At 40.8% G+C, this 13,933-nt stretch overlaps 1 protein-coding gene across 6 annotated transcripts in view; it reads left to right on the top strand.

Annotated features, from left to right (window-relative positions):
- The window catches only part of LOC133404348 (E3 ubiquitin-protein ligase SMURF2-like), an 84,440-nt gene extending 70,507 nt beyond the window's left edge, over window positions 1-13,933 (top strand). For all 6 annotated transcript variants that reach the window (XM_061680140.1, XM_061680139.1, XM_061680138.1 and 3 more), the window contains 9 exons: window positions 1,989-2,202; window positions 4,453-4,556; window positions 4,643-4,757; window positions 4,859-5,037; window positions 7,613-7,750; window positions 8,243-8,363; window positions 8,454-8,655; window positions 8,825-8,900; window positions 11,163-13,933. In XM_061680140.1, the coding sequence (XP_061536124.1) occupies window positions 1,989-2,202; window positions 4,453-4,556; window positions 4,643-4,757; window positions 4,859-5,037; window positions 7,613-7,750; window positions 8,243-8,363; window positions 8,454-8,655; window positions 8,825-8,900; window positions 11,163-11,262 (1,249 nt within the window). In that variant the 3' untranslated portion in view covers window positions 11,263-13,933. The remainder of the gene's footprint in view (window positions 1-1,988; window positions 2,203-4,452; window positions 4,557-4,642; window positions 4,758-4,858; window positions 5,038-7,612; window positions 7,751-8,242; window positions 8,364-8,453; window positions 8,656-8,824; window positions 8,901-11,162) is intronic.

The following is a 13,933-nucleotide window of genomic DNA, read 5'->3' as shown; positions in this document are numbered from 1 at the left end:
GCTGCAGAACCCAAGTTCGTTTCAGCTTGGGGTCACGAACAGATGGCCTGACATTCTCCTTCAGATTTTTTTCAGTAGACAGCAGACTTCATGGTTTCATTTATAGGGTTGGACACCGTTTGAATTTGAGCAATTCCGGTTATTCATTTCGATTCTGGTTCCGAACGCTTCTCGATTCCGATTCTTTTAGGGGCCTGGGTAAAAAAAAAGTATGCATGGTTTAAATAAAGGGTGTCCAAACTATGAACATCAACTTTCTTAGCAGCCTGCAGCATAAACTAAAATGAACATTTGACTCAGGGTTCTTTATAACCATTATTAATATCAACCCTATGCACTAAAAGGCAATGTGTGTGGAACTAACCTAATTCACTTAATATGCATTAATTATTGTTTCAGCTAAAAGTTAAATATGGCATTGCTAAAATAGATATTGTACCATTGTGATGTGAAGTTGCTAGTTTGACCTTTGGTGAAGTTTTAGCTCAATGTTAAGCTTGTAATGCGACTGTACTTTCTTTCCAATATGGTCATTTATATTTTATTTTTGTGTCTGTCATCAGCTCTTACGTTGGTTTGAAGACTAAAATAAATACTAAAAACCACCAGTGCAAGAGTGTAACCCACCGTTAAACCTGTTAGCTGCCTCAATGTTGGCATAGACGTATTTTATTGTTTCACTCACCCAATTGACTTCACTGAAGTTCAGCGCGGTGTAGGCTGAGGCTCGCAGCGGGTGGGAGCACGTCAGACTTCTACACATCGTGAAAGTCTCCTTTTCACAATATAATCTTAATCCATGTGTTGCACTGAGGTGAGTGGTAATTAATTTTAACAGTTAACACTTTTGTTCACCGCTGCCATTTGGAACAAGCACGTCTTTGTGCCCGTTCTTCTTCATTGGTTTTTGGCACTTTCTTCGTCGGGGTCGGTGGACTAGGCATCGAAACTGGGAACCGGACCACCATATTTTACTGTTAGTGTAATGTTCTTTTTCTGAAATGCGGTGTTACTTTTACGCCAGATGTAATGGGACACACACCCTCCAAAAAATTCAACTTTTGTCTCGTCAGACCACAAAGTATTTTCCCAAAAGTCTTTGGGATCATCAAGATGTCTTCTGGCAAAATTGAGACAGGCTTAATGTTATTTTTGCTCAGCAGTGGCTTTGGTCTTGGAACTCTGCCATGCTGACCATTTTTGTCCTGTCTCTTTCTTATGGTGGAGTCATGAACACTGACCTTAACTGAGGCAAGTGAGCCCTCCTGTTATTTGGATGTTGTTGTGGGGTCTTTTCTGACCTGTTGAATGAGTTGTCGCTGCGCTCTTGGGGTCTTTTGGGCGTCTGGCCACTCCTGGGAAGGTTCACTCACCACTGTTCTATGTTTTTGCCATTTATGGATAATGGCTCTCACTGTGGTTCGCTGGAATCCCAAAGCTTTAGAAATGGCTTTGGTCTACTTCACTTTGTCAGGCATGTCCCATTTAAGTGATTTTTCACACAGGGTTTGGATTTTTTTTCTCCCTTAATAAAAACCTTCATTTATAAATTGCATCTTGTATTTACTTGTGTAGTCTTTGACTAATATGTAAATTTGTTTGATGATGGGAAACATTTAAGTGTGACAAATATGCAAAAAAAAAAAAAAAATCAGGAAGGGGGCAAACTCTTTTTCAAACCACTGTATGTTAATTGAAATGTGTACTACAATAACTTTGTACTCTGTTGCTGGATATTTTGGTGTGTTAGCTTCTGACTATAAATAATCCTAAGAAGTAAACTTATTAACATTGCCCAGGGTGCCGAACAAATGTGCAGTATTGCCACTTCAGTTAGCCATGAATCTAAGTGACTGTTTTCTTGTCTTCTCTCTGCTGCCTTGCCTCCTCATTCATCCACTACTTAATTGCCCCCCACACATTGCTCCCAATCTCTCCATCCACCCCTCTGCCTTTTTCACCCTAACTGAACTGATGCATGCCTCTAGCCATCCAGCGCCGATAAAGGGCCAGGGAGGTTCCAGTGGCCCACAGCAAACTTTGTCCCCAGCCCAGTTGCCGGAGGAGGCAGAGTGCCTGACGGTGCCCAGGTACAAGAGAGATCTGGTGCAGAAGCTCAAGATTCTACGTCAGGAGCTCTCTCAGCAACAACCCCAAGCCGGGCACTGCCGAATCGAGGTGTGCCGTGAGGAGATCTTTGAGGTAAAAACAGCTGAATATCTGAATAGAACATTTCCCTCTCACATGCAGTTAGAGCATTACTGTTTCTGTCTTGGCTTAAAGTGAAGATCACCTCCAATACCAATAACTAGAGATGCACATTCAACTAAGAGAACCTGTGCATATATTGCAGTTGTTGTTGCAGGTCCACTTGAACAGGCATCACTTTAATGGCCTTTTAACTTCTGATAGATATTTTCACACATTAATTTCAGAGTAAAATTTAATAGTTTTCCCACAATTAGTTTTTTCAAGAAGAAACTAATTTCCTAGTTTACACAACAGATGCAGCATTCAAATAATGTTTTCTTAGATAGACCCACACCAGACTTAGCTGTCTATTTAGCTTCACGTTATTCCGTTTGAACCTCTAAACAGCATTTGCTTGCTGTTTGATTTTGACTGTATTCCATTTCGGGGCTGGAATTACTTTCGCTTCTGGTACTAATGAAATTCATTCAGGCTCAGTTGCTGTCATTCATTATGGCTACTAGCGTTAATACAATCAAACGACATTCAAAGTCCAAATAAGTAACAAAATTCTTACCTCTTTCTTCATGTCTATCACAAACTATCATCCAAGCATACACGGTACATGCACCTGTGAACAAACGTGCATGAAAGTCATGCAGACACAAAGCATTATTTTCACTATGGATATAAATTGTATTACGTGCCTTGCAACGGACAAAGTCAAAACATCCATGCAAACAATGGAGCGCTCTCAAGAGCTTTGCATTTTACTGGCAATTATTTTCACAGTGTTTACGATGTGCCCCAGAAAAGGGCTTGGGGCAGCCCTCTACAGTACTTGGAACCACTTTGATTTCCAGGGAAAAGCAGAGCAGAAAGGCCCTCACCCAACCTCAAAGAGTCATTCTGTTCCTTTTCCTTCTCTCAATCATTTCTTCGAGGCATTCTTTCTGGATGATTTCAGCAGCTAAGGAGTTCATGATAGGGGGAGGGAGTTTAGGGAGGGAATGAAGGCAATGGTGGTGAGCTAGATGTAACTTCACAAGTTCAAGTTGAGCAATAAAAAAAAAAATGACTTCATTCCTGTTTGACATGACAGATGTAGAAGTGTGAAACACCAGCCTGCAGATCCACTTCGGCCTTTCTGTCTGGGCCCAGCGTTGTAGGTCACATACTCGTACTCACAACAGCTTGTTTTGAGTTACCGTATTTTCACGACCGTAGGGCGCACCGCCCCACCATATTAAAAAGCACCGTATTAAAAAGCGCAGTTTTTTTTTTTTTGATCTTGAATTCTCTCGCGGCTGCTTGGGGTCCTTAGCCAAACCGATGTTGTTTTGCACAATGCGCACCCTGGAAATGCTCCCAGTCAGTAAAGCGATAAATTTAAAAAAATTAAAAAACATCCCGGCGCTATATCCCTACTGGTGGCGTGGCTTTAGCGTCCTTCCCCTGTCCTCAGCCACGTCCGCTTTTCCTCTGCCTAAGCAGCGTGTCGGCAGGAAATGCTAAAAAAAAAAAAAAAAAAAGTCGAGCGGAGCACTCATAACACAACAACATTTAGAGATGTTGGAACTCGGTGCACACATAAGGCGTGCTGTTTTATAAGGCGCCCCGTCCATTTTGGAGAATATTTTAGACTTTTAAGTGCGCCTTATGGTCGTGAAAATACGGTATATTGCCCTATATCCTCCTGTACCACACATTCATGTTACATGTGTAAAAATCACTAATGATGCATGCGGTTTAGGTGCAGGGTTTTCACTAATGCGAATTGCTGGCTTACACCAAGTTCTGCTTAACAGCTGGTGTTGGCTCTGAGTCTCGTACATGCTGGCTCAGGTGAACTGTTTCAATGTAAATTTTAAAAGCAACAGCTCTTGTCGTGACTTCGCAGCAGAAGTGGCTAGAAATGTTTACTGAGACACAGCCTCTAGAGTCTGAGCTCCTCCAAGAGGGTCCACTCTGATGTAATGTTAAAAGGAAATGCATTTTGTAAAGTAAAAAATAATTATTCTGATGTTGAGGGGTAGTTGCTTAAAGAACCATAGCAGCATTTAGGCTATTGTTTTCAATCATACTGAACTTTAACATTTGTGTTGTAATCCATTCCATTCGGCAGCATTTAGGCCATTAAAAAGAGAAACCTGTTTAAACCCACACATGACTTGGAAGTCTAGTATTTTCTGTTATGCTTGTTGTCTTTTTTTGTTTTATGCATGGTATAATATTAATATACTTGTATGTGTTAAACCATAGGAGTCGTATCGGCAGGTGATGAAGATGCGACCAAAGGATTTGTGGAAAAGACTGATGATTAAATTCAGAGGAGAAGAGGGACTGGACTACGGCGGGGTTGCAAGGTGCTTTGTCCGAGTAGAACATATTCTTGTCATATCTTACTCAACATAATTATATTTAATACTTTACACACTGGTGTGTGTCTTAGGGAATGGTTGTACTTGTTGTCCCATGAGATGCTGAACCCGTACTATGGCCTGTTCCAGTACTCCAGAGATGACATCTACACTTTACAGATTAACCCCGACTCGGCTGTCAACCCTGTAAGAATGATTGAATTGATAAGCATATCTGGCTAACCGCCACAAATTACGTTCCCAATTAAACTTCTAACGTCCACTTTCATGTCATGTTTAATCTGCAGGAGCACCTGTCATATTTCCACTTTGTGGGTCGCATCATGGGCATGGCAGTGTTCCACGGCCACTACATTGACGGAGGCTTTACGCTGCCGTTTTACAAACAACTGTTGGGAAAACCCATCACACTGGATGACATGGAGTCTGTGGACCCCGACCTCCACAACAGTCTCGTTTGGATCCTGTAAGACGTCTTTCTCTCCGAGCATTGCTTTTCCGAGTCATCTAACAACAACAAGATTTATGCTACTTTACATACTTTTAGTTTTATAATTTTTTTTAAGCATTTACACAATCACACAGTAAAACAGAAAATAACCTGAAGCAAAATGAAAGCTGAATGAAATATACGTGGCGCCCTCTGCTGAATTTTTGATCATGTGGCCGCCGTCTTTACGTTTGTTTCATTTAGAAAAAAGGATAACTATGAAAGACCATTGCCAATGATAAAAAATAAATAAATAAAATGTTACACCAGGGCAGGAAACCCGTTTCTACCAGTTAAAAGGAACAAAAAAAAAACTCGGCATAGCAGTTTTTTTAGCCAAAGTCAGAACAGCTTCACGTTCATGTGCGCAATTGCAAGCAAAAGTTGAATCAATTGTTGCACTCACCGGGAATCTACAAGTGCATTTTATGAGGTTATGTATACTCGTACGTCACAAAATGCAGTAAAATTATGTGAATTGTGGTTATAGGCCTGCATGTAATAATATCCGATCCACAATCCAAAATTTTTAATGCATCCTTCTGTAGCCGTGTTGTTTAATGGTCTATGAAGCCTGCCACTTGAGCTTCATCCATCTTCAATCGTCTCCTCCACAATCGGTTCTTCTGCAGCTTTTTCTCCAGGGTCCGGAGGCTGACTTGGATATTATGAGATTCCTCCAAAACAACTAATATGTCACAGTTTGAGTCCACGGCTAAAGTAGTCTACAATAATGACATCCATTCCATCAAGCTCTGCAAAGCTCTTTCCCCTCCTTCCAACTTGTGGGACTACACATGGAGGCTCTTGGGTAGTCTTTTTTTAACTTGTAAAAAATCGGGGGAAAAAAGTGGAAAAGGGCTCTTTTTTAAAAAAAAATTATAAATTTAAAAAAAAAAAAAAAAAGGGATTCTTTATTATTTATTTATTTTATTTTTTTATTGGCGGAAACAGAGTTCCTGCCCTGGTATAAAAATAAATACATAAATATAAACTTTTTTGTGGTGGGAATGGGCTTCCATAGATAACAGTAGTATGTAAATGTATACATAATTATCAATCATACATTATGTTGAATAAAATGCACAACGGAATAGCCAGTATCGGGTACACATGGAAAGTACTACTAATTGTATACATATTAGTACCTGGTAGTATGTAATTGGTATGCAGTAGTTAAGAACTACTGAGTGTATAAAAGTAATATGAATGTAGTAGGGATGGGAATTGGTAAGATTTTGATTACATTTTCAATACTCCTTATTGGTTCGATTCTTTATCAATTCTCAAATTTGTAGTATGAGGGAGAAAAGAAGTCCAGAGTACTAAGTAGTTTAAAAAAATATAAATAAATAAAAACTTAAATGTATAAAAAAAATCTCCACTGGATATTTTATCCAGACTTCTCAGATCATAAAATGATTATAATTGAAGAAAAACGATTAATGTGCAGGTTCTGTTTGCAAGTTCCTTGTTGTAAAAGCACCCTGAGCTCACCCTGTGTATCTTGCAGCAGGCATGTGACATATGTTCTTCTCCACTCGCTGAGCGTGCTTTAAACTGTTTAACGACATCCCAGTTGGAGTTTACCGTAAAACTAAATGCACACGAAAAAGAATTACACACATTGTATATTTAAATACAAGGCGCACATCATTTTTTAGCTCGCCACCGTAATGCTAACACTCAATCGAAAACCCTATCGACGAGCTAGCTAAAATTAGCAATAGATTGAGGGAGGGATTTACCATACCCTACCTTGACAGGTAATATAACAATATTCCTAGGCATATATTTTCCCTAATCTGTGAAAAATTAGTTTAATTATTAAAGTTCTATTGTGGCTTTCTTCTTCTCTTTTTTATTAGTATTATAATTTTTTTTTATATAAGCGTACAGTAAATATGTAGCTCCATGCATGCATTGCACCACACTCCCCCTAAGAGGCCAATACAAACCTTCGGTCGCAGTTTCTGGCAGGGGGGATTTTAGCGTAATACCTGGATAATGTGCATGCTGTTTCCCAGAATGCAATGCTATAGTTAATATTACAGTACGGCGTTTTGACTCCATTAAAATGCATATTTAATGTTATTTTGTTCTGACAGGAATTTCATAATTGAATTAGTGTTTTTTTAGTCGTTAAATTAATGCTTCTTTTGGTGGCATGGTGGTATGGTTATAGTGATGTAGCCTATTAATACCACTTGCAGGTCTATTATTCAATAAATGTTCGTTAGTCCGCGCGTTACGTAAACTCCAAAAGGTGCGTAATTATGTCATTGTCCCCGACTAGGAGCGATAACAGAACAGAAATATGGTGAACAGTGACAAGGAATCATTAACTTTAAAACTGGTTCTTTATAGTAACCAGTTTTTGATTCCCATCCTAAGTAGTAGTAGTTATCGTTATTACGCATACTAAGTAATATGTGCTTAAATCATCACAGTAACTGTAATTTGTTAATTTTTAGCTGTCATTAACTTGTCATGAGTTATCACACCTCGTGAAGAAATTAGTCTAACAGCTCGTCACCGTTTTTCTCCCAAGGGACAATGACATCACTGGCGTCCTGGACCACACCTTCTGTGTTGAGCACAACGCTTATGGAGAGATCATTCAGCATGAGCTGAAACCCAACGGAAAGAGCATCTCTGTCAGCGAGGACACCAAAAAGGAGTATGTCAGGTATGAAGGTGTACCAAAGACCAGAAATTGGTGATGACAAAATTAGAGGCTGTTGTTTACACCATTAAGCATTTGGCGAACAAATTTGATTTGCAAAATGCAGACCTTTTAAATTGGATTTCCAAATTGAGGATTTTTCGGCATAATTGTTTGGGTAACTAAGAACGGTCCTGAGTGTTACAACCAAAACAACAATGGTGGACCACAGGGCACTTGTCGTGTTCGTGCTTGTTAGTGCACATGTACTGTATCACTACTTTATCTTGCAAAGTCACATTACCTAGGTAGGTAAACCAATTTTCACGTCGACAAAGGAAATTCAAAATAAGGTGTCAAGATGAGACCCAGGAGGACTCAGTCGTTCCTTTCAAAGGGACAGGCTCTTTGACAAGAACAACTGTGTCCTCCTGGTTCTCATCTTTGTTGTTTTCTGTTTGTACTAGATTGCTATCATGCAAACATAGCCTAAATAGTGTTTTTCACATTTTGCAGGTTATATGTGAACTGGCGTTTCCTACATGGCATCGAGGCTCAGTTTTTGGCACTGCAGAAAGGCTTCAATGAGGTGATCCCACAGCATCTGCTCAAATCCTTCGACGAGAAGGAGCTCGAGGTACGAGAGCAAAGACGTCAGAGTGCGCCCGTCGTCGTCGTCGCACTCCTCACTTGTCAAACAGATTTAGTTTTCTATCTTGTCTTCCAGCTGATCGTGTGCGGCCTGGGAAAGATCGACGTCTCCGACTGGAAGTCTAACACGCGCCTCAAACACTGCACGCCCGACAGCAACGTCGTCAAGTGGTTCTGGAAGGCGGTGGAGTCGTTTGATGAGGAGAGGAGAGCGCGCCTGCTGCAGTTTGTCACCGGCTCCTCGAGGGTGCCCCTGCAGGGCTTCAAGGCACTGCAAGGTACAACGATTGCTCTCACAAGATCTCTTCTGTACTGGCATAGAGTGGACAGAGTGTGAGCTCATCATTAAGCTTCAGAGACCTGTCTGTTTTTCTAAGTGTAAATGTAATGTGAAAAGCTAAAACATTTGCTGAACCTTGTTTGCTTTCTTGGTGTTTTCACCTGCAGGTGCAGCAGGACCTCGACTTTTCACCATTCATCAGATTGATGCCAACACCAACAATTTGCCCAAAGCCCACACCTGGTTTGTCTCACCCAAATATAAACACACACGACAGGCTTGTCATCATTGCACTCAAACCCATATAAATGTAATAACATTCACGTATGCATTTGTACTTCCTGTAAGTAATTATGCCGAAATTATTTTTTTTCCTAACAGGAAATTAGTTTCTCTTTATTTCTAGTCAGTACACAAAAACAACGTTAAAATAGAAACAATAATGTACTTGTTTGGTGCTATGGGCTGCTCAACACTTATGCATAGTGTAACATGCTGAGTGACATCCAGGCTAATTGTTGGCACTAACGATAATGATGATAATGACTGACATGTACGACCCCAATTCCAATGAAGTTGGGACGTTGTGTTAAACATAAATAAAAACAGAATGCAATTATGTGCAAATCATGCTCAACCTATATTTAATCGAATACACTACAAGGATAAGATATTTAATGTTCAAACTGATAAACTTGATTGTTTTTACCAAATAATCATTAACTTCGAAGGTTATGGCTGCAACATGTTCCAAAAAAGCTGGGACAGGGTCATGTTTACCACTGTGTTACATCACCTTTTCTTTTAACAACATTCAATAAACGTTTGGGAACTGAGGACACTAATTGTTGAAGCTTTGTCGGTGGAATTCTTTCCCATTCTTGCTTGATGTACAGCTTCAGCTGTTCAACAGTCCAGGGTCTCCGTTGTCGTATTTTACGCTTCACAATGCGCCACACGTTTTCAATGGGAGACAGGTCTGGACTGCGGGCAGGCCAGTCTAGTACCTGCATGCACTCTTTTACTACGAAGCCACGTTGTTGTAACACGTGCAGAATGTGGTTTGGCACTGTCTTTCTGAAATAGGCAGGGGCGTCCATGAAAAGGACGTTGCTTGGATGGCAGCATATGTTTCTCCAAAATCTGTATGTACCTTTCGGCATAAATGGTGCCTTCACAGATGTGTAAGTTACCCATGCCATTGCCACTAACACAGCCCCATACCATCACAGATGCTGGCTTTTGAACTTTGCGTCCATAACAGTCCGGATAGTTCTTTTCCTCTTTGGCCCGGAGGACACGACATCCACAATTTGCAAAACCAATTTGAAATGTGGACTCGTCAGACCACAGAACACTTTTCCACTTTGCATCAGTCCATCTTAGATGAGCTCGGCCCGAGAGAGGCCGGCAGCGTTTTTGGGTGTTGTTGATAAATGGCTTTTGCATTGCATAGTAGAGTTTCAAGTTGCACTTACAGATGTAGCGCATAACTGTATTTACTGACATTTGGTTTTCTGAAGTGTTCCTGAGCCCATGTGGTGATATCCTTTACACATCGATGTCGGTTTTTGATGCAGTGCCGCCTGAGGGATCGAAGGTCACGGGCATTCAATGTTGGTTTTCGGCCTTGCCGCTTACATGCGGTGATTTCTCCAGATTCTCTGAACCTTTTGATGATATTATGGACCGTAGATGATGCAATCCCTAAATTCCTTGCAATTGTACGTCGAGGAACATTGTCCTTAAACTGTTCGGCTATTTTCTCACGCACTTGTTCAAAAAGAGGTGAACCGCGCCCCATCTTTGCTTTTGAATGACTGAGCAATTCAGGGAAGCTCCTTTTATACCCAATCATGGCACCCACCTGTTCCCAATTAGCCTGCTCATCTGTGGGATGTTCCAAACAGTGTTTGATGAGCATTCCTCAACTTTCTCAGTCTTTTTTGCCACCTGTCCCAGCTTTTTTGGAACGTGATGCTGCCATAAAATTCTAAGTTAATGATTATTTGCTAAAAACAAGAAAGTTTATCAGTTCGAACATTAAATATCTTATCTTTGTAGTGTATACAATTAAATATAGGTTGAACATGATTTCCAAATCATTGTATTCTGTTTTTGTTTCTGTTTAACACTACGTCCCAACTTCATTGGAATTGGGGTTGCATATGTGTGTATATATATGTATATTTGTATAAATGTGTATATGTATATGCATGTATGCATGCCTGTGTTAGTTATGTCTAAATGTGTAGCTTCTAAAACTGCTAACTATCAATGCTAACGGTTAGCATACCGATGGCATTTTGCATTGTTTGTTAGCATTAACTTAAGAAGACTTTCCATGAGGCAAAGCTGTTGCTTTAGAAATACACGTGCAATTCTTTGTTTTCTGTTTAGTGTGACAGAAACCGTCCAGTGGGAGGGGCATTAAACCGTTAAAAGCCTCTTTTTTGGATAAAATGTTCAGTTTTTGCCAAACGTTTTTACTCCGTCTCTCCCCAGCTTCAACCGTATCGACATTCCGCCCTACGAGAGCTACGACAAGCTATACGACAAGCTGCTGACCGCCATCGAGGAGACCTGTGGCTTTGCAGTGGAATGAGAGAGTGTGTGTGTGTGTGTGTGTGTGTGTGTTGACGTGAGACCGTATGGCCTCACCCATGCAGCAGAACTGAGCGTCCCGCTGTCTTCCTCTCTTTTTCTTGCTGCTGTCCACGTCCTTCCCGTATCCGTATCACCCAGATCGGGACTTTGTTTGGTGTTTCTTTGTGTTGTGGCATCGCTGCGAGTGGGCAGACGGCGGCAAAGACCACCCTGCGCTCCCCCCTTCATTCTTCAACTCCTTCCAGGCATTTGTTAAGAGCAGGACAAGAATCAGTGTTGCTCCGTGCATGTCATGCACCTGTGACTTCTCGCTGTGTCTTCTTCAGGTAGCCACTTCTTGCCCACGCTCATAAACTTCATACATCGAAGTGGGGAGCCACACGTTCATCCTACCTCAGTCCAAGCTCTAGTGTGTGTGTGTGTGTGTGTGTGTGTGTGTGTGTGTGTGTGTGTGTCTGTGTGTACGAGGGATTCAGTTCAATTCTCAAGCCCCTCATCGAAGCAAGTCCAGTTTTGATAGCAGCCCTAAAAAGTTAATATATTGTTTTGGGATCTGGCTGTGATTTTTGTATTTTATTATTTTTTTTAATTATTTTCTTTTAAAGTAAAGCATGTCAGGTGCTGAGGAGACGGACTCTGGTGAAGAAATTGTGTGCGTCTGTGTGTTTGTCCAAATCCATGTTTGAAAGCAAAGATTCATAGGTCTTTCTCGTTTTTTTCACCTCGATACCGTACAGTGGACCCTTCAAAGTTGAAGACATACTTTAAGTTGTTCCCCAGGAAACAAAAGAAAATCATTTATCCAGCCTCGGCCTTGAGCTGCTGTAGAGGTTATAGCAGCATTTGAACACCCCTAACTGTCACAAGTATAAAGAGTTAGTGAACTTACACTGTTGCGAGCGGCAAGACCCTTTGCTATGTCACAGTAACTTGCATTTTTGCTTCTGTGGTTGTCCCGTTTTCCTTCAACACATCATGAAAAAAAAAAAAAAAAAAACACTTGGGTTAATCTTTTAGTTGTTCACTGATGGTTTAAATTCCACATCCTACCACACTTGGGGGTGTTTCCACTTTGGAGGTTCCACTGTCCATGTTTCAAGCTGAACTGTAGAGCCTCGTTTGTCTTTTTTTTTGTTTTTTTTTTCTCTCCTCCCATTCGTTCATCCATCCGCATTTTGTACCGATGCGTTCTTCACCCCGGGCGCCCTGCACGCTCGCTGTTTTGCAAAGTGTCCACTGCTGCAGACAGACAGATGTTTATTTTCACTTGTCACTGTCAAGCACTTTAGCAAGCGAGCGATGATGTCAGGAGTATTTCCCCCACACCCCAACATTGAAACAGGGTTTCCGAAATGAGCCAAATGAAAACTATTTTTCCTCCCTGGCGACCCAAACTTGGAGAAATACATGAATGTTGACACATTCTGAATGAAAAAGCCCTTTCCAAGAAATGAGATCCCTGATTGACGATCAATAAAATAGTTTACAACGTTTCACTTGCTAAAGTGTAGGAACCCTTGTTTTCAAATGTATCATGTCTACTTTGCTATACTATATTTTACAAGTATACAGACTAGAGGAACACATATCTATACAGCAAGTATATATGTGCAAATATATGATTTTGTTAGTGTTCCTTGCAAATGCAGCATGTCTGTCACAGACCTCCTTGCATTCTCAGGTGAACTTGTGCTTTTTCTTTTTGTTGTTGTTTTTTCGGCTGTGGGTTCTTTCTTTTTCTCCAATGGGGTGGGTGGGAAGGACATGATTTTTTTTTACATGATTTAATGAGGAGGGCTTTCAAAAAGGGAGACGCCTGACTTTTTAATCGTTGTCCGTTCATAGGAGAAGCGTTTGCTACTGGGGATGTTTCCACTAAATTCCAAGCAGCCCAGAGGACAACGTTTCATATCTCAACAAGTCTGTTTTGCGTAGCCGTGACTATTTGTTTCGACTTGTGAGTCATCTTTTTTGTTATTTCTTCACTGGCTGCAACCATGAAGAGCTGACAAATTCTTCTCTGAACATTTACAGAGGATTTTGATGTTATCTTTAACACAACAACATATAAATGCATTGCAAGTGTTATTTGCACACATCATGTATACTTGGACACTTCCATTTATGTACCAAATACGAATGGACTGATTTTGATGTAGACCACATATACTGTATGCACACGCACGTTCCTGCTATGCCGCACATGTATGTTTGTCCACATCACGTCTAGTCGCTTTTCTGTTTGCTGGCTGACTCGCAAACACTTCGGGGGGGCCAAATTGTCCCCAATAAAACCAACCATCCTTTCAAGTAATTCTGAATACCATTTTCCCCAGGTTTTTGTATTTATTGTTACAGTAACTATTCAGTTTTTCACCTCAGCTGCTCTGTGAGCGTGTAACTGACAACTGTACAAAAGGACAATAAAGAAGCAAAGATATTAAAAAGACTGGGGTGGGGGGGGTAACTAATTCTTGAATAGTTGCAGAAAGCGGAGCAATAAAGCACTGCTGTCGTACATATGACAGCATTATGTTTCATAGATGCATGTGTATCACTGTGCCTACATTTTAAATGGATAATGTTGACCATTTTAATGAGGGGCTCGAGTGCAATAACTTGCTTGCATAAATGTGCACACCCTCAAACTAATACTTCGTTGCAGCACC

The sequence above is a fragment of the Phycodurus eques genome, chromosome 6 (assembly GCF_024500275.1).
Source record: "Phycodurus eques isolate BA_2022a chromosome 6, UOR_Pequ_1.1, whole genome shotgun sequence".
NCBI classification, from domain to species: domain Eukaryota; kingdom Metazoa; phylum Chordata; class Actinopteri; order Syngnathiformes; family Syngnathidae; genus Phycodurus; species Phycodurus eques.
Note: the sequence above shows the minus strand (reverse complement) of the source record. Positions and strands in the feature narration are given on the sequence as shown.